Genomic DNA, 26,090 nt, shown 5'->3' with positions numbered 1-26,090 from the left:
AGCAGTAATTTGAGTATGGGAGCAGAAAGGCTTCAGAGCCATAAACGCCAGCAGTGCTAAACATGTTTTTGTGTATTTTGATATACAATTCTTCTGCTTTATTTTGGATAGTATTACTGCCTAATAATACATCTGCCAAGGGTATATCTCTGGAAAACCTTTGTTAACATATTCTACTTTTCTCCTTCATTGACCAATGACAGTGTTAATCATGCCCCATCCTTACCTCCCCCCACCCCATGCTTTTGAAATTTGAACATACATTTCTGTAAACAACATGCTATGTTGTAATTACGCCCCACCAAGCACAATTCTGGGGAATATCTGTTCAGTATATATCTTTTTTTTTAAATTTTATTTATTTTTGGCTGTGTTGGGTCTTCGCTGCTGTGTGTGGGCTTTCTCTAGTCGTGGCGAGCGGGGGCTACTCTTGGTTGTGGTGTGCAGGCTTATCACTGCGGTGGCTTCTGTTGTTGCAGAGCATGGGTTCTAGGCGCGCAGGCTTCAGTAGTTGTGGCTCACAGGCTCTAGAGCGCAGGCTCAGTAGTTGTGGCGCACAGGCTTAGTTGCTCCGCGGCATGTGGGATCTTCCTGGACCAGGGCTTGAACCCGTGTCCCCTGCATCGGCAGGCAGATTCTTAACCACTGCACCACCAGGGAAGCCCTGTTCAGTAATATATTTATTGAAGTGATGTTGACAAACTTGATATTTAAGGGCCTGCATGCTGTGGGCCCAACCTGCCTCCCAGACTTATTCCCACTATTCCTCTACACTGAATCAGGGTAGGCAGGTTACACGGCTTGTAGTTCAAAGAAAAGACCTGAATTTGCTGGCTTTACTTTCATTCATGTTGCTAGCATACTGTATAATAAGAACTTTATGAGAATCTCTTGAATATCTGGCTTCACTGCCGTGTGTGTGATATTTGGCACATTCCTTAATTTTTTTACCCCAATTCTTCCACCTTCACAATGGGAAAGATAATGCCAATTTCCCAAACTTGTGAGATTTACATTAGCTAATGTATGAAACACCAGCATAGTATCTAGCACATGGTAGGCATACAAGTGTCATCTCTGAACCTCCTCCCCCATCTTTTTTCTATTTTCAGTTACAACTTAACCCATTCTTTGATTGTGGGAGTTTCACTTCTTCAAAGACTCAGTTGAAATGCCATCTTTCATCCTTTCTCCCACAAGCAAGACTATAGTGTTTTCTTCTTTGATTCACTATACTGCCCCAGACTTCTTATAGGTTATTTATATTTTTCCTTGTGTTATAGTTACTTTGTACTTGTCTATCCGTATTCTGTGAGTTCTTTTAGGGTAGAAACAGTCATAATCTTTGTTTTATCTGAATCATAGTAAGCACTTGCTAAATTAGTTATGTTAGTAAATGAGTATTGCAAAGCAAATATATTAAAATGAAGTTTCTTTTACCAGTTCACCGTGTACCATATCTTCCATTGATTTTTTTCTATTCAGCCACTTTGATTAAAAAGTAGAAAATGAATGTGATTTTTATCACTATTGTGACAACTTCTTTTTATATTCATATGTCCTTAAATTACGGAGGGAGTCCTATAACTATTCTCTTGACACTGAAAGATACACACAGAAAATTTGTTATGCTTCTAGAAAAGGAGAAAGAAGAGCATACTTATCCATCTTTTATCCAGGTTTCATGTTAGTGGGCTGTAGTTCTTTGAGAATTGTAAAGTTTGACCACATAAATTTTAAATTATTAATGACAATTTAAAACAATATGTGTGCTTAACTTTAAGAAAACCTATTAGTCTTCTGTTCTGTGAACCTGTCTGTGTGATATTTAGCCACTTCTATTATTCTGTCATCTTAAATGAGAGTCAGTTTTTTTACTACTCTGGATTTTTTTTGTATTAGTTGTTTTTTTGTTTTTCTGGTGTTTTTTTTTTTTTTTGCCAGAGACTGCTTAGTTCTGCCATACTTCTCCCTGCCTCTTGAGTAGAAATTTTGTGTTTGGGTGTTTTATTTTGTTTTGTGATGGTGGGCGGACTAGAAACCAATACTCTGACCAGGATTGTGTGGGCCAGGTTGCTTGTTGTAAGAATGTAGTCAATCTAGTCTTCGAATTTGTAGTTAAAATGAAAAAATACAGCAGATTTAAAAAACAAAGGGAGGCCATCCTCAAGTGGCTAAATTCATTTATCTTTATTGTGTCGTTTCATGGAGCACTATCAAGCAGATCTTAATTTCATAAAACATAAAAGAATCACATTTATAAAACAATAACATTAAGAACTCAGATGAAGTATCCAAAGCCAAGATCCCATTTCCTAGAAATCATTTTACTTTATACATTTTAGCTGATATATGCTGAAAATAACACAAAATGAGAAACAGGAGCTCCAGTTAAAAACTTAAAGGATAAGCCTCCTCACTCCATCCTTGCCACTTTCTATTTTGAAAGTAGAGGCAGTGTTTAAATTCAGCTCTGGTTTCACTTTTGATTTCATTGAATGGTCAATACTTGACCTATTTATGTAGCATTTATGCTACAAATCCCTCTCTAAATAGTTTTTTCTCTAAAGGTGGGACGTTTGTTTTTCTTCTAATTCACATGTGCTCTCTAGAAGTTTCTAATCCTGGAATATACACCATTAATTCCAAATATCCAGCGACACAAGAATAATTTTCCAAGCTATAATTTCTGTTGACAGATTCCCAGCTTTATTCAGCAAATTCCAGTTTACTAAAATTTTAGGTTACCTTGTAGAGAGACTAATTCAACATATATTTGTTAACTGAATGTGTATTTAAATTAATAATTGTTTGCCTAATAAATTAGAAATATAAAATACTATTAAGTAAGAAGAGAATAAGGTTAATATAAACTTTTTTTAAAATTAGATTTTCAAGTTATGTTAGAAAATGGAATGTTTATCTGTTTTAGGGAGTACACCTTTAGGATGTTATAAAAAACTAATAGAATATCACAAGAATGGAGACCTTTCTTTTAAATATGTGAAGACCTTTAACATGGATGAATATGTAGGTAAGCTATATTATTTGAATATATTATTTGGACATGTTATATTTTTAAAAAATTAATATATTGAGAATATTAACATTATTTAAATTTGTTTTGAATGTAATATGAATATATTTCTAGAGTATAATGTATTACCTTGTAGTGGGGTTGGGAGTTTATATAAAAAAAACTATTTTTGTAATGACAGCATGACGTAGTAGAAGGACCGTGAGACTAGAAATGAGAAGATTTGCATTCGTCTTCAGCTATGCCACTTACCAGTCCTGGCTCCATCGACTTTGAGCCAATTCATTCACATTTCTCATTCTCTCTTTTTCTCTTTTTCTTTTTTTCTTAAGGCAAAGTTAAAACCAGTGTTGTTGTGGGGATAAATGAATTAATATGTATGTAAAAGTAATTAGTAAAATATTTTTTAAATATAAGGCTATTTGTAGCCTTGAAGCTTTTATAATTTATTGATTGTGACCTTGCTTAACTAGAAAGATCAGTGATATATATAAACTCTGTGTTAAAATTTAAATTTTATAGGTACACATTTTTAACAGTAGCCTGAGTCATTGTCAAAGAACTGTCGTAATTTAGTATACCTTGCATGTAAATAGGAATAACAGAGGAAGAACGTAGATCAAGATTTCAGTTGTGTGGCCATTTAATTTATGTTGAATTTAACACATAAATCAGTTTTATTGGTTAAAATTTTGTATTTGAGAAGGGGAATATAGTGATTACATGCACATGAACTAGACTTCTGTGCTCCAGCCCCTTTGTGAGCTCTGTGACCCTGGGAAAGTTACTTTTCTGTGTTTCTGTTCATCTATAAAGTGAGATTGATAATAGTTATTTCCATAGACATTGTACACATTAATTAATACATACATGTACAGTGATTAAAATAATGCCTGGCACATAATAAGCATATATTCCGTATAAAAATGCTTTTAAATTGAATATGGTATAGAAATGTTACATATTTTAAATAGCATTTATGGCTTAATCAGAAAAGTAAACTTTAGATTTATTTCTGGAAATAGTTACATTTTTATTTATTAACTTTGTATTTAGGACTTCCCAGAAATCATCCCGAAAGCTACCATTCTTATATGTGGAATAACTTTTTTAAGCATATTGATATAGATCCTAATAATGCTCATATCCTTGATGGGAATGCTACAGACTTACAAGCAGAATGTGATGCATTTGAAAAGAAAATAAAAGAAGCTGGAGGAATTGATCTTTTTGTTGGAGGTACGTAAAACATTTTGTCATTAATCATTTATTAATATTTGAACTAGGTGCTTTAAAAAAAAAACTTACCTTCGTGTAATGTAAAGAACATCTGTGACTGTCTGTAATACCCATTTATTCAGCTATTGATTTCTATTTTACTTTATTTTCATCAAAAAATAATCTTAATGTTGCAAGTGGGGATTGTTTAAATTATGGCTTGAGAAATAGGTCCTAATCCCTGCCTAATTACCTCTTTAGAACTGATAGTTTACCACATCTTAGAAAACGAGTGATGTTTCTTTTCCTCAGTGATACTCTTATTCTTCTACTGTTTCTTTAAAACCCCAACCCAGCTTTCTTATCAAATTACGGCGTTAAATCTCTGAAAGTCTGCATGTGGAACAGGTGGATTTTAACATTTCTCTACTGATCATTCAAATTGCTTCATTTCACTAAGAAATCAGTTAAGAATGTAAAATTTTTATCATCAGCCTTTAGTTAATATGAATTAAGCTGTATAGTTGTCTTAATAAACTCTAAAGTAAATGTTTAATTAACTAAATTCCACTTGAAATTTATATATATACGTGCACACACAAACATACATATGTGTATGTATATTGTGTGTTCATGATCTACCATTGAAGAGGTGAAAGAATCTCTTCCTTTGTAATGACAATACGGTTTTCTGCTATCAGTATGGAGCATATGAATAGTACATCATCTAAACTGAAACCAAAATTGTTTTTTGCCAGATTCTTTAGTATTCAACTAAACATGCTAAAGCTCTAAATTAACATTAGATATATAGAGATAGATATATCCATTAGATCCAGGTATATCTTACAATTAATTTATTAGAAGACTGCTCAAAACTATATGAATTAGATCTTCAATAGACCTGTACTAAGGTTAATTTATGGTTGAGGTGGCCAGGTATTGTAGAGGTGTTTGGTTGCCTTTGGAGAAAATTGGGTTTTATCGTCAGACAAAAATTAGCATCCTGTTTTGGCCACTTACAATCTGTAAGATCTTAGGAAATTTATTGATTTCAGTAAACTAGTTCAGTATACTAATTCAATATAATTAAGTTATTTGTAAAACAAGATTATATTAACCATTTCAGAATTGATGAGAATTAACCACATTATAACATGTATAAAATGCCTTGTGCATTGCTTGGTATGTAGTTGGTAATCCATTAAGTGTTACTCCACTCTGTCTCTGAGATGTAGTTTCTGAAGTAATTTTTCCTTAGTTCATTGAATGTCCTGCTCTTTTACTGATTTACCTCTAAGGGTATCCAGCAAGACTGAAGTTTTTCTCTTTGAGGAAATTGTTATCTCTACCTAGCAGAACTAATATCAATTACTTTCTTAAATAGACAGTCCAGGATGGTTTTTTTATCTGAGCAAGAATCCAAGTTAGACTAGTTTGCTTTTCAAAATAGTATCTATTTTTTAAATAAAACTTGCTAATATTACTTCACTATTCCTGGAAAACATTTGCATTCCAGTTTTGTCCGTATTGCTCAATTCTGAGGTAATTACCGTTTGCGCCTACCAATATCAAGGCCAAGGCAGTAGATATTTGAAAATGTTTAAGGAGTGCGCTACCCATGCATTCTTTAGATTTTCTAAACTCTACCAAAATCAAGTAGAATTACTGTAAAATAATATACCTAAACTGTTTATCTTAGTTATATCAAGAAATATTTTCACTCATTTACCATTATACAAAAAGATATGCAACTATTAAAACTTCAGTATTAAAAATGGCTGAATGGATAACATAAATAGTATTTTTTTACTTCTTTATTTGAGGACTTATTTTTTCCTGTTAATTTATTGACCTTACATAAGGATTCTTGTGACAAATCCCTTGGGGTCTCAATGCCAGGAAGTAGAATTTACTTGGGGGAAAAAAACTGATAAGAGCTCTTTAACTCCATTTTGTCCTTTTGCCTACTTTCCGGAAAATATTTTAGCTTAATGTAATGTTTAAGGTTTAATCTCCCTTTTCAGAGATTTATAGTAAACTTTCTTCTTTCCCCATAGCTTTAAGCCACTTCTTGTTTCTTTATAGCTAAAGTTTTTCAGTGCATTTCCTCACAATAACTCACCTTAGTTCTACCTTTGAAACTAATGGAGCATAATCATAATTATTTATGTTTATCACTGACTCTTACTACTAAAAAGAACTTTATTTTGTTTTTTAACCAATTTTTGTCTTAAACTTCCTGTAGTTCTCCCCTTGCAAAAAAATTTAACAGGATTTCCTTTCCTCTTCCATTAACACCTTCATTGTAGTCGTGGGCTAATCCAGGGTCTGACAGTTTATATTTATTATCGAAGGGACATATAATTGTGTATAGGGAACGGAGGGTTGGCTTATTACATTTTCTTTGAACTTTCCCCTGTTTGGGATACCCTATTATTGGATCTGTCTCATGAAAGAATCTCATTTGATTCTTCACCTTTGTTGATCTAGGTTGTTATCATTGGATATTCAAGATGAGGCTTGGTATCTGGGTCTTACCACTTACCCTTCTTTTGTTCCAGGGTTTGGTTAATAAAAACACTAAGAACTGAGCCAAATGGGATCAAAATATCAGCTTTATTAAAGGTAAAGTTGGATTAGAGATTGCAGGTTGGGCTTGAGGCCAGAATGGGGTTTCCTACTCCTCCCCTCTGAATTTGGAAATAGTAAGACCAGAGAAGAGCTCCAGAGTATTAATCCACCATTGCTCACTCCTGGGAAATGGAGCAAGAGTTCCCTTCCCTCTATAGAAAGGAGAAAGGAGGAAATACATACTCAGAAGTTCTTCATCTGATGACAGAATTGTTGGGAGAAAGAATAAGGTGTATCATGCAATTCCTGATCCATACCCAGCAATAAAGTACACAAACATGGAAATCTATAAATAGACTCTAAAAGCATTATTAACTTTAAAATTATCTTAAGATAATTTGTGTTTAAAAGGTAAAAATAAGACACTGGGGAAATTTTTAACCCTTTACTTTGGTTACACGATTAGATTCTTTGATTTGCAAGTAAATGTAGTCTACTAATGAGACGAAAAGTGAATTTATTGGAATAATTCTGGGGTAACTCACAGAACTGACATCAGAGTTGGAAAAAACAAGTCTTTAAAAGAACAAGAACCAGGAGCCTCAGATGAACTGAAGCAGGGACTCACCTGATCCTCTCCTGCAGTGCTGTCATCAAATGCGTCAGCTCTAGATGCCTTCTTTCTTTCTGTGTTCCTGGTCAAGTTTCAGATTTACAGAGAGAAATTCTGATTGTTTCAGCTTGGCCTAAGTACTTGTCCTTAGATCACAACAGTTCTGCCTAAACAATATGAGATATAGGGTGTTATGATTGGTCTAGCCCCTGTTGTGAGGGGAGCAGAGCAGGGTAGAAGGGGGCAAAAACTGTACTGAACATTCTGAACAATACCAACCATCCATTCATTTATTCAACCATTATTTATTGAGGGCCTCCTGTGTGTCATGTGTTCTAAATAGTAAGGATACAGTTATGAAGAAGAGAAAGTCTACTCTCATGAAGTTTACTTTCTAGCCCATAGAACTATAGACACAGGAAAGACACACAATCCAGACTCAGAGGTTTTAGAGATGTTTCATAAAGGTGTTGATTATCTCGGGCTTCCCTGGGGCGCAGTGGTTAAGAATCCACCTGCCAATGCAGGGGACATGGGTTCGAGCCCTGGTCCAGGAAGATGCCACAGAGCAAGTAAGCCCGTGTGCCACAACTACTGAGCCTGTGCTCTGGAACCTGCATGCCACAACTACTGAGCCCGCGCACCACAACTACTGAAGCCCTCACACCTAGAGCCTGTGCTCAGCAACAAGAGAAGCCACCGCAGTTAGAAGCCTGCGCACCGCAATGAAGAGAGCCCCCGCTCGCCGCAACTAGAGAAAGCCCGTGCACAGCAATGAAGACCCAACACAGCCAAAAATAAAATAAATTTAAAAAAAAAAAGGTGTTGATATCTTAGTCTACACTTAAAGACTGAATAAGAATTAACCATGGTGTTTAGAGTTCATGATTATTTTTAAGAAAATTTTATAAGGCTTTGTAAAACATTCTGAACATTTTAAAAATATAATTTTATATCAGGAAAAGCTCAATTTTTGATAGTTACTGATAGTAAGGGAATGTATTGACGCTTCTCCATCATGAACCATTCCTGATAATTTCAGCTTTGCTGTACACTTGTGTGACCCAAATCAACGGTGAGACCACTAATACTGATCTTTGAGGACCTTCTATTTTTTTCTGGAACTCTTTTATTTTCCTGGTTCCATCCTTTCCTCCATAGAGACATATAAATAAAAATATTTAGGTAGATGTATACTTAAGAGGAAAAGCAGAACAGTTTTACAAATCTAGAGAGATATGCGTATCTGTGATTTAAAATAGACAAGCATATATATACTTAATAGTGGAAACAAACCATACATATTAACCACATATAGGTCTGGCTTTACGTACTAGATTAAAAATTAATCCTATATTGTTAAAAATTCCTAGATTATTGTGCTTTGGTAGTTCATATTTGCTTCCTAAGGTTTTCAGTTCTTCCTTCTTCATTCAAAACCAGGTTACTCTTTGTCATATTTTACTTTGTTGTAGCCTGGGAAAAAGTTGTTAGAATTGTGTGTTAAGAGCCAATAAGATACACCTATATATCATTAAATATGCAGAATATAAGTATAACCAGTATTTTGACCCAGAGAACTTGTGGGGTTTTTTTTTTTTGATTGAAGTTGCCAGAAATCTGACTAGCAAGTAGGGTCCATGTATATAAAACTTGATTTACTTAAGCCATAGAAAGATTCTTGATTTTATGAAAAGATTTACCTCCAATTTCCTTCAAATAAGAAATGTCATATTCTTATCTATATTTTAGAGGCAGTCCTAGAATATTTCAGCTGGCAGTAGATCTCCTTAAAGCAGAGTTTTCAAATTGTGGTTGTCACATATTATTAGGGCATGAAATCAATATGGTCAGTCACATCCACCATTTCCCTTTGTACGTTTTGTTAATGAAACAAAATGTAATCAAAAATAGCTTGAATGGCTCCTCGTAAGGGTATTATTTCATGCAATTCTTGTTTTAATTGTTTATGTGTACTAGATTGCAGTGTCAAATGTATTTCTTGCAGTAGGTTGCAGTCAAAGTTTGAAGAAAACTACTGCCTTAGATAATATCTTGTCCAATCTAAACATTTTTATAAGTGAGGAAACTATACTACAGGGAGGTCCAGTAGTTAACTGCCCCATCTAGACTAGAACCAAGCAAGTTAAAGTGTGAATATAAAGACCACTGGGTTAGGAATCAGAAGATTTAGATTTGAGTTTTGTCTTAGTATTTACTAAATTATTTACCTTGAACAAATCATATATTATCCTTTAGCATCAAAGTTTCCTTTTGAGCTTAAAAAAAGGGGGAGATGAGGTAAATAGATATGGTTAATCTGACTATGTCACAAGATTGTTAAATATATGTGTTGTTGAGAGGATGCATGTGAAATTGCTTTATAAAGTATTATTATAAAGTGATACTTAATTTTGCTGTTAGAATCATGCTAGCTCAATGCTAAGCATATGGAAAACATTGAAATACTTGTTGAATCAAATACAGGAACAAATCTTTTACTGCAGCATTAAAAATTCAGCTATCAAATAAAACAAGGTAAGCGTGTTTATGACTATTTCTTTGGTCTTTAAATCATGTTGAACTTTGAGAAACCTTATTTACTTATGTATATATGTGTGTGTATATGTATTTCTTTTGAAAGGAATTGGTCCAGATGGTCATATTGCTTTCAATGAGCCAGGATCCAGTTTAGTATCAAGGACAAGAGTAAAGACTCTAGCAATGGACACCATTTTGGCAAATGCTAAATATTTTGATGGAGATTTATCAAAAGTGCCAACTATGGCTCTAACAGTTGGTGTGGGGACAGTGATGGATGCTAGAGAAGTAAGAATTAAATGTTCTTTGATGTTTTTCCTTTGATGTCTATAGACTTTGGAGAAATTGTGGTGTCAAATAAGTGCTATTTTGGGTTAATCCTATTTGCAGTATAAATTGTTGTCTGGCTTTCAGTAATTTCTTTCAGGCTCATTGCCATGTTTAGAATTCAAGTAAATTAAGTCTTTGGAGCTGGAAACTAAAAATTAGGCACCATCTCTTTTGGGGTACTGCTTTACTTGCCTCTTCTTGTTTCACAGTTTGAGGTCCTAAAATCACACTGATCATATAGTCTTGTGAAAGGACTGTTGCAACAAAGATGCAGTCATAATTAACATTAAACTGCTTTTGGAGGCTTAGGATAATTTAGTGTAATGTGATTCTTGACTGTAGGAGGATAGCTCAGTTGGTTTCCAGTGGAAAAAGAACCCCTTTAGGGCTGGATCTGTTCTAAATTTGGTATGTTTAAGAAGGCAAGAGTTCTGAACAGTAGACTCAAATTTTTTAGTTTTTAATTGGGCTGTCATTTCCTGCCCTGAGAATAACAGACCAAATTATAGTCAGATCATGATTATAAGTGGTTAAATTATATGGAAACCCAAAACTCCATTCCCTTCTGGCAGCAGGATTGGACAGGTTCAGAGGAAAGAGTACAGACAAGGTATGGTGAATGAGTAACTGATCTTAATGTAAATATATCTAGACTTGAATGCACAAATAGAACTGTCATTCAAAATGGAGTTTTACATCTAACGATAATTGGTTTATGAAAAAAGACCTTTTAAAGACTGAAATTTCATAGTAAATAAATTGAAAAAAATAGAGCAATCTTAGTTCTAAAATATGAAAGTTATGCAAAACGATTTCTTACATATAACAAGATTAAAGTTACAGTGCAACTCTTATGCTAATTCTTAGAATTAACAGTATTCAAACATTGATTTTGTTTCTTGTTTGACTTTTCCAACAAAATTATATGATGCTATTCACCTCACAGTATTCATTCCCAGCATGACTGTAAAGAAAATTATGGCAAAACTTTTATTATTTAGTAGTTTTCCCAAGGACTTTAGTGCTTTATTATAGTTGATTTACAATACTGTGTTAGTTTCCAGTGTGCAGCAGAGTGATTCAGTTATATATATATTTTTTCAGATTATTTTTCATTATAGGTTATTACAAGATATTGAATAGTTCCCTGTGCTATATAGTAAATCCTTGTTACTTATCTGTTTTACATATAGTAATTTGTATCTTTTAGTCCTGTACTCCTAACTTACCCCCTTTCCCGTTGGTAGCCATTAGTTTGTTTTCTATGTCTGTGAGTTTTTTTCTGTTTTATATAGATTAACTTGTATTGTTTTTTAGACTCCACATATAAGTGATAGCATATAGTATTGTTTTTTTCTGTATCACTTACTTCACTTAGTGTGATATTCTTTAGGTCCGTCCATGTTGCTGCAAATGGCAGTATGTCAATCTTTTTTATGGCTGAGTAATATTCCATTGTGTGTGTGTGTACACCACATCTTCTTAAACCAGTACTCTGTTGATGGACACTTGGGTTGTTTCCATTGTCTTGGCTATTGTCTTGCTAGATTTTTCATAGCATTCTTTTGAAACAAGTATCACATGATTATACTTAATGACTTTATCTTCAATTTTAATGGGCTTCATGTGTACACATTTTCATCTGCCAGTGGTTTTAACTGTGATGTGAGCTGTTCTTCAGTGTCATTTTCAATAACTGCAAATATATTTAAAATTTAAATCCATGTGTGGGACAGATGTCACTGTTGAGTGGAAAGTAGGTTTGAATGGGAGACAAATCTTTAAGTGGTCAGTGCATCAATAAGTATCTTCACACTTTGGCAACTCAGATAATGAGGCCCTTCTGTACAGACCCTGGAAGTGACAACCCAGAAGTTATTACAGGTTTCTTAAGACTTGGGAATTGTCCACTAGGTAATGAACCACACAAGTCACTGCCCTCAGTTTTCACTCCTTCCTTGCTTTGAGGCCTTACATTGATGTTAATTAATTGTGAAATGTTCTACTTCTCTAGCCCTTGCTTAGCTAAAATGGCACCCGTTTTCAGCTTTCAGAGTTCCATTTTCTGACCATAATTCTTATAATCAAAATTACTTTCTTTTATTCTTTTACCACAGTTTTTGTTTATAGCACTTTTTGCAGTTTATAATTGTTTCTGTATGTTTCGTTGTTTAATACCCTTCCTCATTAGTTTATAATCTCCAAGTGTTTATGAGTCATGTATATCTAGCACAGTACACTGCCTGTCACATAATAGGTATTCAGTAACTGTTGAGAATAGTTTGAATGATAGTTTTGCCTATAATTCATTTTGGACAAAGTTGGTTCTATCCACAGCTTGGCTGTCTACCTGAACCACCAGATCTGATTTTTATTGACTTCCGGCTGTTTGATGAAAGCCACATTTACCCTCAAAGGATTAAAATTTGTTTTTACTGAGATATATTTAAAGATAATGCTTTATATTTTAAAGGTAATTCCAAAAGAAAAGACACAAATTGTTTTTAATTACTGTAGCATCTTTAGAATTGCTTATTATATATAATTATAATAATTTGAATGTTTATTCTTGCGATGACATAAGGAAAAACCAGTAAAACTTAAAAATCTTCTTTTGATTTTGTTGACTTACTGAATGTCACAGAAGTCACCAGTGACAAGTTCTTAGTTGTTAAGACCATCATCTTTGCTACAGGTCTTATCCTACTGGGCTTCTTTTCATCATTTATTCCTATGGACTATTTCTTCCATCATAAACCTCTACCATTACTCTTCTTTCTTTCTGACCATTCTTTCTCAGTATGCTTCCCTGGCTCTTCTTCCTCCATCTGCCTTTTGAATGTTGTTGTTACCTAGGGGGTCATCTCCTAGCACTGCGTAGTCACTATGCATACTTCTGGGCAGTGACCTTTTTTGTGTGGTGTTTTTTTTTTTTTTTAATTAACACATCAATAGCAGTCACACTTTGGAACCCTGTTCTTGGTAGATTTAGTACTATTCTAAAAAGGTCAACTACGCTCAATATAGTGATAACTACCAGTACATATCTTTAGCCAGTTCTTTTTCTGAAGCTGCAGATTTCATATTTCCAATTGACTCCTTACACTTAAACTGTTCAAAATTTAAATTCATCTTTCTACCAAAATTGTCTCCCTCCCTTGGTGAATAGCAACACCCTCCATGAAAATTATCTGAACTTGAAACGTGTGTCATTCTCAGCTTCTTCACATCTTATCAGTCACCACATTCCACCATTTAACTTAGAGATAATTAAGGATCCAGCCCTCCATCGAACAGAGATAAATCCATCGGAGCTGCCTTACTTCTGGTCTATATCAGTTTTTTAAGGATTATTGCAAAGGCATCCTAAATCGTGGCTATCGCCATTCTTTCCCTTTCCTGTTCTCTATTACAGCCTGAATTTTTTTTTTTCCCAAAAACATAGTTATTACTCATGCATGTAATGAAGAGTCTCTGATTCCTTGCTGCTTCATCACAAGATGATATCTAGCCTCTTTGGCATAATATGCTCTGTATTAGCAAAATTCAGTTTTCAGCCATCTCATTTCCCTATGCTCAGCCTTACCAAATTTCTAGCTTTTTATTGACCACCCCATAACTGTCTGAAGTGCCCCCTTTTCTTTTCTGCTTATCCTTAAGATTTGGTTTCAGATAGGGCTACTCTTAAGCTTTTTCACAATACAAGAAATACTCTCCTTGAGAATAGTGGAGCAGATAGAGTAGAAATAATCACGTATTATCAACGTCAAATTACATTCCAAGAGGGATTTTCTTCAATTTCTGATTTTCCAGATATTTCTTCTTAATTCTCAATTAAAGGTTATATATGTCTTATTGTAGTTGTTAAGGATATGGATGCTGGAATCAGACCTCTTGTTTATATAGTAGCCTTACCAAGACCTTGGGCAAGTTACAGAATATCTGTGCCTCATTCCTTATCTGTGAAATATGAGTAAGAATAGTATTTATCTCACGCTGTTGATGTGGGTAGTTAAATGAGATAATAATTCACGAAAAGTGCTTAAGTTCGGTGTTTAACTTTGAAACCACCAAATCACATTTTAAAACTCCTGAAATAAATTAAACTTCAGAAAATATCCATCATGCAGCAATCACTACATATTCTCATTTAATGTAGTGTGTGTTAAAATAGTTTTAAAAAGCCTTTTCAAGTGCTAGTATAAGGACTTCTGCCAAGATTGCATACTAATCACTTAAGGGGCCCTGATTCTTGGGTCCTAATCCCAAAGATTCTGAATTAGAAGACAGGATGGAGCAAAGAACTTGAATATTTTCTTTTTTTTTTTTTTCAAACTCCTCTGTAACACGTATCAGTCTTAAGAAAAAAATATTAATTTCCAGTAAGGAAAACTAATAGACCCATTAATCAGTGCTGTGCTTACCTTATTATATCAAGCATTGCTAATTTTTAAAAAATGCTTTTAATTATAGGTGAAGGCATATTAATTCTTCACTGAGCCTAGATCTCTATACTTAAGAACAAGAAGTATCAATAAAAACAGTAAGAATTCATAGATATCTTATTTCATTCATGGGCTTTGATATTAATCAAATATAGCTTCAAAATGAGAAGTAATGAATCTGGATAAAAGAAATACAGTAATATCTGGTTCATTAATCTTTAATTTCCTCCCTGTTTTAGAAGGTCTGGTTATAAAATGTGAAATACAGAATTTTTACATTGTTACAGATATTTTAGAATTACAACCACTTTAACATTCATTTTTTTAAAAATAATGAGGAAAAATGTTTAAAGATTTATTACATTACATAAACTGTTTAACTTGTAAAAACAGGATTGATTTACTGCTAAAAATGTTAAAGAAAAGATTCATTCAGACACCTGTATACACTCACTCACATTTGCATACATTCTTTGACTTATCTCATAGGCTGTCAGGGATCTGGGACAAAGACCTTGGATTTTCTGTACCTAAGGATGGTCTCAGTTATGTGTGTTTAAAGGACAGTTCCTGCATTTAAGTAGATTCTGAACCCTTCTTTAAATCTAGTTTTGTTCCAAAACAGCTTTAGATAGCACCCGTTCAGTGAAACAGTCTTTAGGCTCATTTCTCTAGATTACTTTTAAAATATCTTATTTCAGAGTCTTTTGCTTTTCCAAAGTAATATCTATTGCTTATCTGGGCTAGAGCAATTTGATATATCATTTCTGGTTACATAAATTCTTTGTTGATCTGTAACTCTGCTTTTGCAAAACATCCCTTTTGTTTCTTTTTCTTCATTCTCCCAGGTCTCTTCTTGCACATCAGTATTTAATGTGTTAATAATCATAGGCATTATGGTATATTCAATAATACTCCATTACAAGACACTATTTTACTTTGTTCAGCCAGAAGTAGAGATACACTTTGTGCTTGCCTGTTACCTTAAAGAGCAGAAATAAATACCTTGAACTATGAAGAAATATGGAGCTGTTTATTTTTATTTTAACCCTCAGAAAAATATTGGTGCTAAATTCTTTGTTTAAAAAAAATAGAGCTTCTTAATCATTTGGAACATGTTTTAAGAATTGACAGGTAATGTCCACGATTTTTCAGGTAATGATCCTCATAACAGGTGCACACAAGGCATTTGCTCTCTACAAAGCAATAGAAGAAGGAGTCAATCACATGTGGACTGTTTCAGCCTTCCAGCAACATCCCCGAACTATTTTTGTATGTGATGAAGATGCTACTTTAGAATTAAGAGTTAAAACTGTGAAATACTTTAAAGGTGAGCACTGAAATTTCAAAAGCAGACTGGGAGAATATTCCATTGTAGATGACAATTAAAACTTAGTATGACTGGGGAGTTACATTCTGCATTGTGGCCTATTGAAAACTGGCACTGTGCTAAGGATTAGAAATGTCTCACTTCAGATAATACTAGCTTTCAAAGTAATTTCCTAATATTTTTTCTTGAAGAAAACCTCTTCAATCTATATTTCCAGTAAACAAGATGTTTCTTGAAATCCAAAATTAAATATTTTACTTTCATATTGAATATACAAGATTAAATAGCCCCAAAGGAAATGTATATATGTCCTTTCTAATTTTTTCGTTGTTTACCTGTCCCACCCTAACCTCTCAGCTATGTTTAGAATGAAATCAGGGGATAAGATGGGTTGCCCACTATCTCATTTAATCTTCACAATAAATTTTGCTAAATGTCAAACAGTATGGAATAAACTCTGCAAGTAAGCAGAGTTTGCCCAGACTTCTGCATATTTAGCTTCCTTTTGCTTCTTCCTACAATCTAGTTCAGTAATTTTTAAACTTTACCATACCATATATATATATATATATATATATATATAACCATATAAACTTGCTGTGATAGGTGTTTAAGAGATTTTCAAGGACAATTTTGAATACACTCAGTTTAGAAGCCATTCCCTGCTTGAGTCAACTCCACATATAAATACACACACATAAACAAGCTGTATAAATAGGTACTTTTTACAAAGCACCTGTATTTATATAGCTGATATGAAAATATTATGTAATTAGTCATATGTATAGTTCAGTAATTCACAAAGTATGTAATAAGTGTACTACTGATACTATATGAATGAAAATACGTTTTAAATCTCTTTAATAAAAGGTGTTAAAGGTTTCCTTAGTGTTAAGCACTTAGATTACTTCCAGTCATTTATATTTTTATCAGTTAAATTACCAGTTTTTTACCAAGTCACAAATATACCAAATTAAACTGAAAATTGTTAGCTTGTTAGTAATTTGACAGATAAAAGCAGGGAATACCTCAGTTATGGGTTGTGAATAAGAGCTCTTAGATGGAGGTTTACCCATCTATTTCCATGTAGTCCAGGTTTCATCACAAATATTAGATTCCTTGAAAAAGTTAATAGAAGGAATCTTCATTATCCACATATTTTTTTGTGTGTGTGTGGTATGCGAGCCTCTCACTGTTGTGGCCTCTCCCGTTGCGGAGCACAGGCTCCGGACACGCAGGCCCAGTGGCCATGGCTCACGGGCCTAGCTGCTCTGCGGCATGTGGGATCTTCCCGGACCGGGGCACGAACCCGTGTTCCCTGCATCGGCAGGCAGACTCTCAACCACTGTGCCACCAGGGAAACCCTATCCACATATTTTAATAACAGTTTTGAGGAGATTCATTTAACATTGCCATTTTCTAGCACCAGTAATCCCCAGATAAACCCCTATACTTGTCTGATTTTTGTCAGCTTAGTTTTTATCAGAAAATTTTTACATTTTAGTGAAGTAAACATTTAATAATAGCCAATAGTTATATGACCAGGTGCTATTCTAAGCATATTATACTTGCTGATTTACTTAAATCTCACAATTATATGACATGGGTACTCTTATAATCCCATTTATAGGTGAATTAACAGGCTTAGTACGGATGTTAAAGTCACTTAGAAATTATTTTCCATTGGAGCTTTATATATTTCTGAAGAGATTCAGGACATCAGCCTCTGTCAGGATGCCTCCTTCAATATGGAGAAAAATGGATTTGCAGTATTGTTCTGGGCTATATATATAGACCTCATCTTACAGTAAGATATTTTGATATTAGGTAAAATGACTTCATAAATTTATATGTTATAAATGTAGTTTTATGTATCTGTCATATCCTTATTATTATATCACTGCAAGATATACTGAAGGAAATGAATCCCTTAGTTATAATCTGTAATTCTTCGAATACCATTCACATCACTATTTCTTCTGCCATCCCTTTAAAAGTGTCAAGAGGAATCTTAAAGGGTTCTAATTATTTAGCTCTTGAAGTCTAGGTTAACTACATCTAAAACAATAAAAATCATTAGCATATGGAAGTTTACTTCAGTATATATCTTTTGAAAGATATAAGTAAATCACAGGAAAACATTTTAATTTGTTTTATTCTAGTTTTTTGTTTTTTAAAAAATAAAACCTATGTTTTATGTCCTGAGATAATATATTTTCAAGACATCATCATCATGGTGAACATTCTTTTTGTTTTATCCTTTTTAGGCCTTACTCCAATAGCTCCAATAGCTTGATAGAGGCTGAATGAATTCAGATTGAACCAAACTATAAAATCTATTATATTTAACTTTTCTTCTTCAAGCAACATCAGAAAGTCTATGCATTTTTATCAATACTCATTAGAATTTACTTCTGTTTATGAGTTAAGTAAGCAGTTATTTATTTTTATCACATTCTTGTGTAGAACGTTGTCAGTTTTTACCTTTAGTCATAGCAAACTCTTGATTTATTATTCAGAAAGCAAGTACTAAAATTTCCAAAATTATTTTTAGTTTGGAACTAGCTTTATGTTATGTACAAGTTACAGCCAGTGTTTAGTTTTTAAAAAACTTTACAGGAGTTGTATTTTTAATGTTTATCCTGATGTTTTAAGTTGTGTGTTTTTAAGCTCTAATGTATTCTTTCCATGATCAAAGCTTTAAGTGAATGATAGATGAATTATATCAAGTAGAATGATCCTCAAAGAGCTGATACTCTGGAAGAGGTATATCTTCTAAACCACATGGCTGAGATTACCATTGTCTTTGTTTGTCCCCTCTCTTGGGTCTCTCCAATCTCCATTTTGCTGCTTTTTACATACTGGTTGTTAAACTTTTCAGTTAAATATTATTTTAAATAAGATTGGTTCTATTTAGAGCTAATTATTTGGTAAATATTTTTCATTAGCAGATACCTTTTACAGTATTAAAAAATTACCCTTTAATGTTTATTTTTGGTAAATGTAAACTATATTTTCCAGTTAATGTCATCAGCCAAGAAACATGGGTTACAGTGCCTTCAAGTACATTGTCTCATGTGTTGTTATACCCGAAAGAAGTACAAGTATCCCTGCCTGAAAGTAGTTGGCATTCTTCATAAAACTGGCTCACTAAGTGATTCGAGAAAATAAAATGTAGCTCCATGACGGTAGGGACTTCAGTTTTGGTTCATTGCAATAGATGAGCATCTCAAAGGGTACCTACCTAGTACACTGCAGACACTTGGTAAATTCTAGGTAGTTGGGCAGGTAGATGGATGACACATGAAGTTGATACCATTTCAGTTTAAGTGCTAAATTATGTAAATCACTGTGAAGTCCAAGGGATGTTAAGGGAGAGATTTTTATAGTTACATAGTAGTTGATGAAAACTTGAATGGAGCTGATGGGACTGAGAGCTGTAGAAGATGGTAACACTTAGATTTGAAGAGAATGCCATAATAGCACAGGTGTAAGGATGAGCTAACACAGTTGCAGAAAAAGTTCCTCTTAATAGAGAACACCTCTTAATAGAGAACAAAGTATACCGATAAAATGGGGCTAGCTTATACTTTAAAAACAAAATTAAGAGTGAAAAGGCAAATGAGGGCTTGCATATCAGTGGCCTTTCAAAAGGGTATTGGGGGGAGGGGTTATTAGCCCTGAGAAAAATATTCGTATGTATTAACATTTTTTGAGCAAAGAACAAATGCCAATAAACCAGTGTGCTTCAAATCCAGCCTCGGAGATAGTTTGCATAAAACAGTCTAATGAATGAAGTATTTGTTGGTTTGTCCACATACTCATGGATTTTTATCACAGGCTTTTTGTCTGCACTGGTAAGCACAGAAGGGAGGGTTATATAACTTTATGGAACTGTCACTATAGAAACATTCAAGTATCAGAGATTACATTATCTCAGACATATATACCAAACATCATTATAAGACTTTTATGCACTATGTTGAGTACATTGCTTTCTTTTTTAAATTTTTGAGCTGAGGTTACTCCATTTTATAAGTAAGGCCAGATGGATAAATGGCTGCCATATACCTGAGGTGGAGGCAGAACCGATCAAGTGCCTTTATGCTTAGTTTGGTACTCTTTATACATAATTCTTTCATTTCCTGGGTTAGCTGTGCTCCTTGTTTTGCTTTCTTCAAACTCTTCCCATTACTTATTTTAACCTTTTGACCCTTCTGTCCCTCCAGCTGCATGGAAGGCTTAACTTCAGTTCCTCCACAGTCCTACCTCCAAGATTTTAAATTTATCCTAATCGTTAAGCATCCTTTCCTTTCATGTCTAGCCGTTCTGCCAGTGCCCTTGATACTTTTCTGTCTTCAGGACCTTGAACTACAGAATCTTGGTCTCTGCTCCCTCCTTTTTTCCTGCCTCCTTTTTAACTATATTCTAGATTCATTTTAAATTTAAAAAAAGCTTCCAGAGACCATCTCACTGAATCTTCACAGATTTTTTAAAGTAAATGTTTCTTGAGCTCCCAACATGTATCATGACCTTTATAGACCCAGGACTTAGAGCAGTAAATTTAAGGTCCTGGACCTCAGATTCTAGTTGGAGACATGGTAGGAAAAACATTTTCTAAGAGTGAAAATTGCTCTAAAGAAAGTGAAACAGTAATTCATTATAAGGTGACATTTGGGCTGAGACCCAAAAAGCCAAAAGGAGATAATCATGCTTTGCTCAGGGAGAAGAGCACTCCAGGCTGAATGAGACAGCAAATATAAGGACCCTGTACTATAACCAAGCTTAGCCTTTCTGAGGTAATGGCAACAAAGCCAGGGTTGAGTGTAACACAAAAGGGGGAGAGTGGGGAGGACATGAGATCAGAAGGATAAATGAATCTAAATAATATACATATATATAATATAATATAATACAATCTAAATTATATTCTAAGTGACAAGAGCAATTGGAGAATTTTAAGTTGGGAAATGGTATAATCTAGCTTCTGTTTTTAGAAAAATTGGACAATGGGAAGTGATGAAAGTAGGGTGCTGAGTTGGTAATCAGATTAGAGATGAAAGTGGCTTCGACTAAGGGCAGTGCTGTGGAGATGAAGAAATGTAGCTAATTTGGGATATATCAATATTTTGAAAGTAGTGCCCACCAGTCTTGCTGCTGAATTTAAAAAGGAAAGAGAAAAAAATCAACAGTGAATTTCAGTTGTCTGGCTTTAGCAGCTCATCAGAGGGTAACACCATATACAGTATTTTTAAAGAAATGGTTTAGAAGGGGAAAATGGGTCTGGATGTTGTTAACAAGTTTGAGGTGCTGATTAGACACTGAAGTGAGCTGTTGAGTTAATTAGCATTCTCTCTTTCAATTTCACGAGTGAATATTTCTCTCTCCTTTTAAGACTGTTCCACTCCTGGTTTTTCTTCTACTACACGTATACTTAAGTGTTCTCTGCATGTCCCTTTGCTTATCTCTTAAAAGTAGGTCTTCACAGTTTGGATTTTAGAGTGCTTTTGCAGCCTTTCTGACAAAGTACACCTTCTTACTAACAAGTACCCTGTCTCCTCGATCCAGTAATCCCATTTCCTAAGAAAACCACATTATGAGTCCCTTTCCCCAGCCTCCATGTTCTTAACAACCTGGTAAATTTAACTGATTTCTTTAACCTGCACAATATAAAATCTTTAGTTCATTAATTGGGACAGTTTATTTCCCTAAATACGATACATGTGCATTAAGACATGAATAACTGGAATATATCTCCCAAGAAGCTTTAATAAAATTAAGGACAGTTTACAAGCATACCAATTATAAGATGAAATTTAAATTTACTTGGAAATTGATATTTAGGTTATCTTATTGTTTTAGTAAACCTGTGTGGCTTGTAATCAACCCCTATTGTAAATACACATGTCAAAATAGTAGAAAATAATTTGCCAGATGAATGGATAGGGTAATATATTAGAGAACTGATGTAACAACAGTTCTGAGCCCTTTGTTGGAGTCTGTTAGATTAACTGGCAGAGGGTCAAACTCAACAGACTTTTAGATGTAATTAGTACTCAAATTTGTTATTTTGTCATACTGAAGGAAGTTCTAAAGACAAGAACTGCCCCTACTTCTGGTTACTCACAAAGAACATGTACCCATTCCAGATCCGTGGTTTCATAAATAACTAAATTGATATATGCTAGGTAGTTAAAACTAAACATTCTGAAACATTTCTATTTGCATTTTTCCAATAAATTTAACTATTTTGTACTAGATGGGAGCCAGTATACTTGTATTTTAATATTAAATCTTTTGTTTTCTAAATAAGATATAGTTCAAAATAAGAAATACAACTAGAACTGTGCTTTTTTTCTTTAAGGTTTAATGCATGTGCACAATAAACTTGTGGATCCACTATACAGTATGAAAGAAGCAAATTGAAGGAGACTGGATCAAAATTCTGCTTGAATGAACAGAACACTTTTATACATAGATGAATTTTCAGCTATGCAATATGATAAAACTTGGGGAATCTTTGAATATTGTCATTTTTGAAGTCTAATATCTATATGTTAAACATTCCATATTTACAACGTGTCCATTTTATACTAGGGTTTAGACGTAATTGGCTCTCACAATTGATCAGCTAGTTGTTACAGAAGCCACAGTCACTCTATAACATAGCACAGAAATGCAATGTCTGCCTGTTTACAAATTTAAGTCATTTTAAAGGTGACAATTCTGTACATAAAGTACCATGTATATGACTCCAGTGGCATTATTAGATTTTAATTTTTTAATCACAGGAAGACACTCCAAGCCTTTCAGGTATCAAACCACTATCATTGCAAGCCTTTACTTCCGGAATGCTATCTTTATAATATTCTCTCTGCACAAGCTTTCTGCACGTGGTTGCCTTAGTCATGTTCCTGCAGTAGCATCTGGACATCAAAAGTCCTGCTATATATTGTTGGTACAGAAAATTTGAAGAGACTGCAGTGCCTAAAAGTACAGTTTACGTCCTTTTGGAAAGTATGTATAAGTGCATGTTTTTTGTGCACCACCTTCTGTAGCACTTTTTTAAACAGATGTGCTCTTATTTTTAGTTAACGACTTGGGTTCACGCACTTAATTTAAGTATTTTAGCAATTAGGAGCTTTATACCTAGCAACACACTTAAGGAAATTATTTTTTTTGAAGAAAATTTTCTGATTATCATTAAACTTCATAAATGGTTAGCTTTATTCCTTACATATATATAATGTCTAAAAGGATCATATGATGAAGTATAATATAAAGTTACTGTAAACTATTTTAGATTGCCATAACAACTTGCATTATTAAATTGCAAATAAAAGTATATTGTTTTCTATCTTTAACTCAAATAAAGCTTATAATAAACAAATGTAAGTTATCTAAATTTTATTTCCAACAGTGAAATTGAACACATACATCTGAAAGATTCTAACAATTAACAGTAGCTATGAGCTTGCGTTTACTTTTTATTTGTTGTCATTATGCAATTAGATTTAAATTAAAAGACAATGTCTCTGCCTATAATTCTTACTTCTGCTCCTTGGGGAGTAAAATATGCTTCCTTTTCTCTGCATATATTGCTTTCTGTAAGTCCACCTAGTAGAAGCATCACTTACATACCTGCTAATTGCCTATGTGATTGAAATGTATTTACAGCTAAGTTCCTTAAAACATTTAAATAGCAAATTTAGAAATAAATAGGACTGTTAAGATAAAATATGCTGCCTTAATTCTAGATAATGAACTTCTAATAGCCTTAAGTATTATACATGGTTTTTGAACAGGAAGTGAAATCAGTATTATCGCCCAGTCCCACACCTGGTAATAAAGTATTGGTTAGTGCAAACTACCTTAGAAGGTCATATAGTTTAGTGAAAAAGCTAAAGATTGGTGCACGGTTCAGCTGTTATTTCTGTGCTTTAAATGTGCTTGCTGAAACAGTCCAAAATCTCCTTTCCATCACTGCCCTGTAAGTTCGAAGTCCATATACTCAAGGTCCACAGCAAACTGCGTTCCTGCTACTTTAACTCCCTAACTCAGGAGCTAAGCTGCAGTTAAGCAAAAAACTAAGTCTATTGAAGATATTTCCACAAGAGGCAATAAAGCATGGTAGCTAAGAATTGGGGTTTGGAGAAAGAAACCACTGTTTGAATCCCAGCTGTCAAGAGCTGTGATGATGTTGGACAATACTGATACATAAGTGTGAGCTTCTTCCCCTGTGAAATGGGATGGTAATGGTGCCTGTACCTCCATTGCCATGTAGTTTGAATGAGGGAATTGTCTATAGAGCTTAGCACAGTGGCTGTCACATATTAAACTCAATAAACGGTGGCTATTCTAATACTAATAGTTTACATTATTTTAACGTACACAAAAATCTTAGTAATATAAGGCCCTCTGGGGGATACACAACTCTCAATCATGTTTAGGAAAGTGGCCAGGGGAGAGAACTTAAGAGTATGCTAAAAAATCTGGAAAATACTTTTTGTACTACTATTACAAGTAAACTTTCCTAAAAAGTCAGAGGTTAAAGGGGAAAAAAAAGTATCCAAACTGTAAGCATACTAATAAGACACAAATACTAAATAGTAGACACACCATACATACTATGTGCCAGGTACCAACTTGTAACTTTCCCCTGGCAATAATGGTAGAACATCTTGTCTTAGAAATGACATTAAAATGCTTTTCTAGTTTCAAAAATACTGCCATTTTCTAAAATATTGATACTTTGGTCATGAGATCTCATAAGCCACAGGTTATGTAACCCCCATACACAATTTTAGGTAAATCCCCACTATCTGAATTTATAATTATCTCATAATATAACAACCTTGTATAAAATTTATCACTGATAGTCTTATCCCTAGAAGACATTAACCTCATTCAATTCATTCAAAGTAAAGGACAAAAATCAATGGCTAAATTATTTTATCTTACTGTAATACAGTCTGCCCTCTGGTTTGTTTATTGACTTGAGTAGACACGCTTTCAAAGTAACACAACTGTTTACTGGCTATGTGACCTTAAGTTATTTACTCAGTCTCCTCAATTATGAAATCTAGGCAATCATTATTAAACTGTCATTAATAACAGCTGCTGCTAATATCAAACATCTATCACTTTGCACAAATGCATTTTAATTCTCAGAATAAGACAGCTCCTATCATTTTAATTTATATGCACTGTCTATGAAACTGTCTAGTTTCAAAGTAACATTTGTAAAAATTTTATGAAAAACTACAGCACATGTCTAGATGCTGTTATTTGAATATTGAATAACAGATTCATATATATCTAAATATATCCATCTAACAAGTTGATACTTGAGGTGATTATGAAAATATTGTATCTTGGGCTTGAAACTAGATAGAATCTTAAGTACGGGGCCTTTTAGTGTGAGTAAAGAATATGCTTGAAAAATTAAGATTCACTGAGCACTGACTAGGTGTCATGCAGTCTTCTGAATATTGTAAACATATTTAATCTTCACAGCCTATGGAGGTAAGTAATAGTATAATCCTGATTTTACTAAAGAGTAAACAGACAAAGAGAGGGTAATTTGGCCAACGTCACTTTGCCTAGTGAGTGGTGGAACAGAAATTTGAAACCAGGCAATATGGCTTCAGAATCTATGCTCTTATCCACCCATGACTCTCTTTCGAAGAAAAGCCAAGAGGTTATTTAAAACTGAAAACCTGGAAAGTAACAAGCAAATTTTATAATTTTCATTCTGTTGTGTTCAACATATTATAAATTACAAAGAAAAAATAAAAGATACACAATTTTTAATTTATGAAAATTCCTTATATTTTCCCACCAATTATTTATCAGATTGTGTTTTCAGAACTTTTACAAAGGCATCTTTTGGAACTTCAACATTGCCAACTTTCCTTAGTTTTTTCTTTCCTTCTGCTTGTCTCTTCAAAAGTTTCATTTTTCGGGTAATATCACCACCATACTGAAAAACATTTTTAAAAA

General features: G+C 33.7%; 2 protein-coding genes across 14 annotated transcripts in view; one reads left to right on the top strand and one right to left on the bottom strand.

Moving 5' to 3' along the window:
* Window positions 1-23,483, top strand: part of GNPDA2 (glucosamine-6-phosphate deaminase 2) — a 27,935-nt gene extending 4,452 nt beyond the window's left edge. For 2 of the 9 annotated variants that reach the window (XM_019928239.3, XM_019928241.3), the window contains 6 exons: window positions 2,933-3,034; window positions 4,094-4,276; window positions 10,087-10,271; window positions 15,914-16,088; window positions 17,719-17,915; window positions 22,453-23,483. In XM_019928239.3, coding sequence (XP_019783798.1) covers window positions 2,933-3,034; window positions 4,094-4,276; window positions 10,087-10,271; window positions 15,914-16,088; window positions 17,719-17,882 — 809 coding nt within the window. In that variant the 3' untranslated portion in view covers window positions 17,883-17,915; window positions 22,453-23,483. Of the gene's footprint in view, window positions 1-2,932; window positions 3,035-4,093; window positions 4,277-10,086; window positions 10,272-15,913; window positions 16,089-17,718; window positions 17,916-18,355; window positions 18,518-22,452 lie in introns of all 9 variants that reach the window. The other 7 variants (XR_004526673.2, XR_002174995.3, XR_004526674.2 and 4 more) reach the window with 7 other exon arrangements.
* Window positions 14,963-26,090, bottom strand: part of GUF1 (GTP binding elongation factor GUF1) — a 32,338-nt gene continuing 21,210 nt past the window's right edge. For 3 of the 5 annotated variants that reach the window (XM_073805211.1, XM_019928235.3, XM_019928236.3), the window contains one exon: window positions 14,963-26,070. In XM_073805211.1, coding sequence (XP_073661312.1) covers window positions 25,933-26,070 — 138 coding nt within the window. In that variant the 3' untranslated portion in view covers window positions 14,963-25,932. The other 2 variants (XM_073805210.1, XM_019928237.3) reach the window with 2 other exon arrangements.

Source organism: Tursiops truncatus, chromosome 5 (assembly GCF_011762595.2).
Source record: "Tursiops truncatus isolate mTurTru1 chromosome 5, mTurTru1.mat.Y, whole genome shotgun sequence".
Lineage (NCBI taxonomy): Eukaryota > Metazoa > Chordata > Mammalia > Artiodactyla > Delphinidae > Tursiops > Tursiops truncatus.
Note: the sequence above shows the minus strand (reverse complement) of the source record. Positions and strands in the feature narration are given on the sequence as shown.